The following is a 1436-nucleotide window of genomic DNA, read 5'->3' as shown; positions in this document are numbered from 1 at the left end:
CTGGCCGCTGTCCTGTGCCCCCTGCTCTGGGTGAGCCTGCCTGAGCAGGGGGGTGGCACTGGGTGAGCTCCCCAGGGCCCTGCCAGCCCTGGCCAGGCTGGGATTCTGTGACTCACTCTTAGAAAACTGCCAGACCTTGAACGCTTTTCCACTCAGTAACGCGAGCTGCGGTAAATCCTCTCGAGGCGACACCCCACCAACGTACGGGATCCATGGCCGTGCCCGAAATGGGGGGCACTGGTGTGCGGGAAGGCATCCCTGCCTCCTGTGCCTGCTCAGGCCCTGGCGATGCCCGCGGCTGGAGGCCTGCGGAGGGGCCAATGGCCCCGGCTCGGGGACGGGGCATGATCCCTGGCCAGGAGCTGCTGGGGAGCCGACTCCAGCGGAGCGTTGGTGCCCAGACCCAGCGCTGCTCCGAGGGGGAGGGCTGAGGCACTGACTCCCACGGAGAAAAGGTGACGTGCGGAAACAGCCTCCCCCGTCTGCCAGCCTGCACAGTCGGTATGGTGATTCAGCGCGGGGCAGCACGGAGGCCGTCCCACCAAAGCCGTGCGCACCTCCACGCGGCAGCTTGCCCCGTTCACATGCAGCAAAGTGTTACCTATACATGAAGTTGCCCAATGCCCCTATCCATAGGCAGAACCTGTCCCCGCTTCGTATTAACATTAGTTTCCAGAGGTCATTTCCATAAGTCCCTCCCGACTGCGCGTGCTCAGTGATTTGAGTCGGTGGTCTTCAGGGGTCGTTTGCTTCATCCGCTCCTCTTCTTCACCCTGTCCTTTTGGTGAACTCCAGCTTCCACCCCCCTTATTCCCCTGTCAGAACAGCGCAGCCGGTACCAACCGGCTCCCCAGCCTTGGCTATCCCCATACCGACGTCAGCTATCCCCATACCGACCTTGGCTGTCCCCATACTGATGTCGGCTATCCTCATACTGATGTCGGCTATCCCCACACCGACCCTGGCTATCCCCATACCGACCTTGGCCATCCCCATACCGACCTTGGCCATCCCCACACCGACCCTGGCTATCCCCGTACTGACCTTGGCTATCCCCGTACTGATGTCAGCTAGCCCCATACCAACCTTGGCCATCCCCATACCAACCTTGGCCATCCCCATACCGACGTCGGCTATCCCCATACCGACCTTGGCCATCCCCATACCGACACAGTGCCAGACGCTCTGTTCTCCTACAGGCCTCCCAAGGCCCGTAACAAAGACGGGCCATTCCCTACTCATCTGCCCCCCTCCAGGTTCCCTGCAGTGCTGTTTCTTACCTATAGCTGACTCCATATGATCAGTAAGTCAGCCCAAACCAGTGCTAGCGATTTAAGACGGATCTCCAGTTGGCTCCACACCGGCCCTTTTGTTAACCCCTTCGCCTCCCTGCAAAGGGAAGCGCCTGCGCGGTTCTTCCCCCCCCCAACGCCTCT

General features: G+C 61.1%; 1 protein-coding gene across 1 annotated transcript in view; it reads left to right on the top strand.

Annotated features, from left to right (window-relative positions):
* Window positions 1-916: 916 nt before the first annotated feature.
* The window catches only part of CAST (calpastatin), a 70442-nt gene continuing 69922 nt past the window's right edge, over window positions 917-1436 (top strand). Inside the window, exon 1 of the mRNA XM_035889759.1 lies at window positions 917-1057. Coding sequence (XP_035745652.1) covers window positions 917-1057 — 141 coding nt within the window. The remainder of the gene's footprint in view (window positions 1058-1436) is intronic.

The sequence above is a fragment of the Egretta garzetta genome, unplaced genomic scaffold (genome assembly GCF_000687185.1).
Source record: "Egretta garzetta isolate BGI_Z169 unplaced genomic scaffold, ASM68718v1 scaffold602, whole genome shotgun sequence".
NCBI lineage: Eukaryota > Metazoa > Chordata > Aves > Pelecaniformes > Ardeidae > Egretta > Egretta garzetta.
Note: the sequence above shows the minus strand (reverse complement) of the source record. Positions and strands in the feature narration are given on the sequence as shown.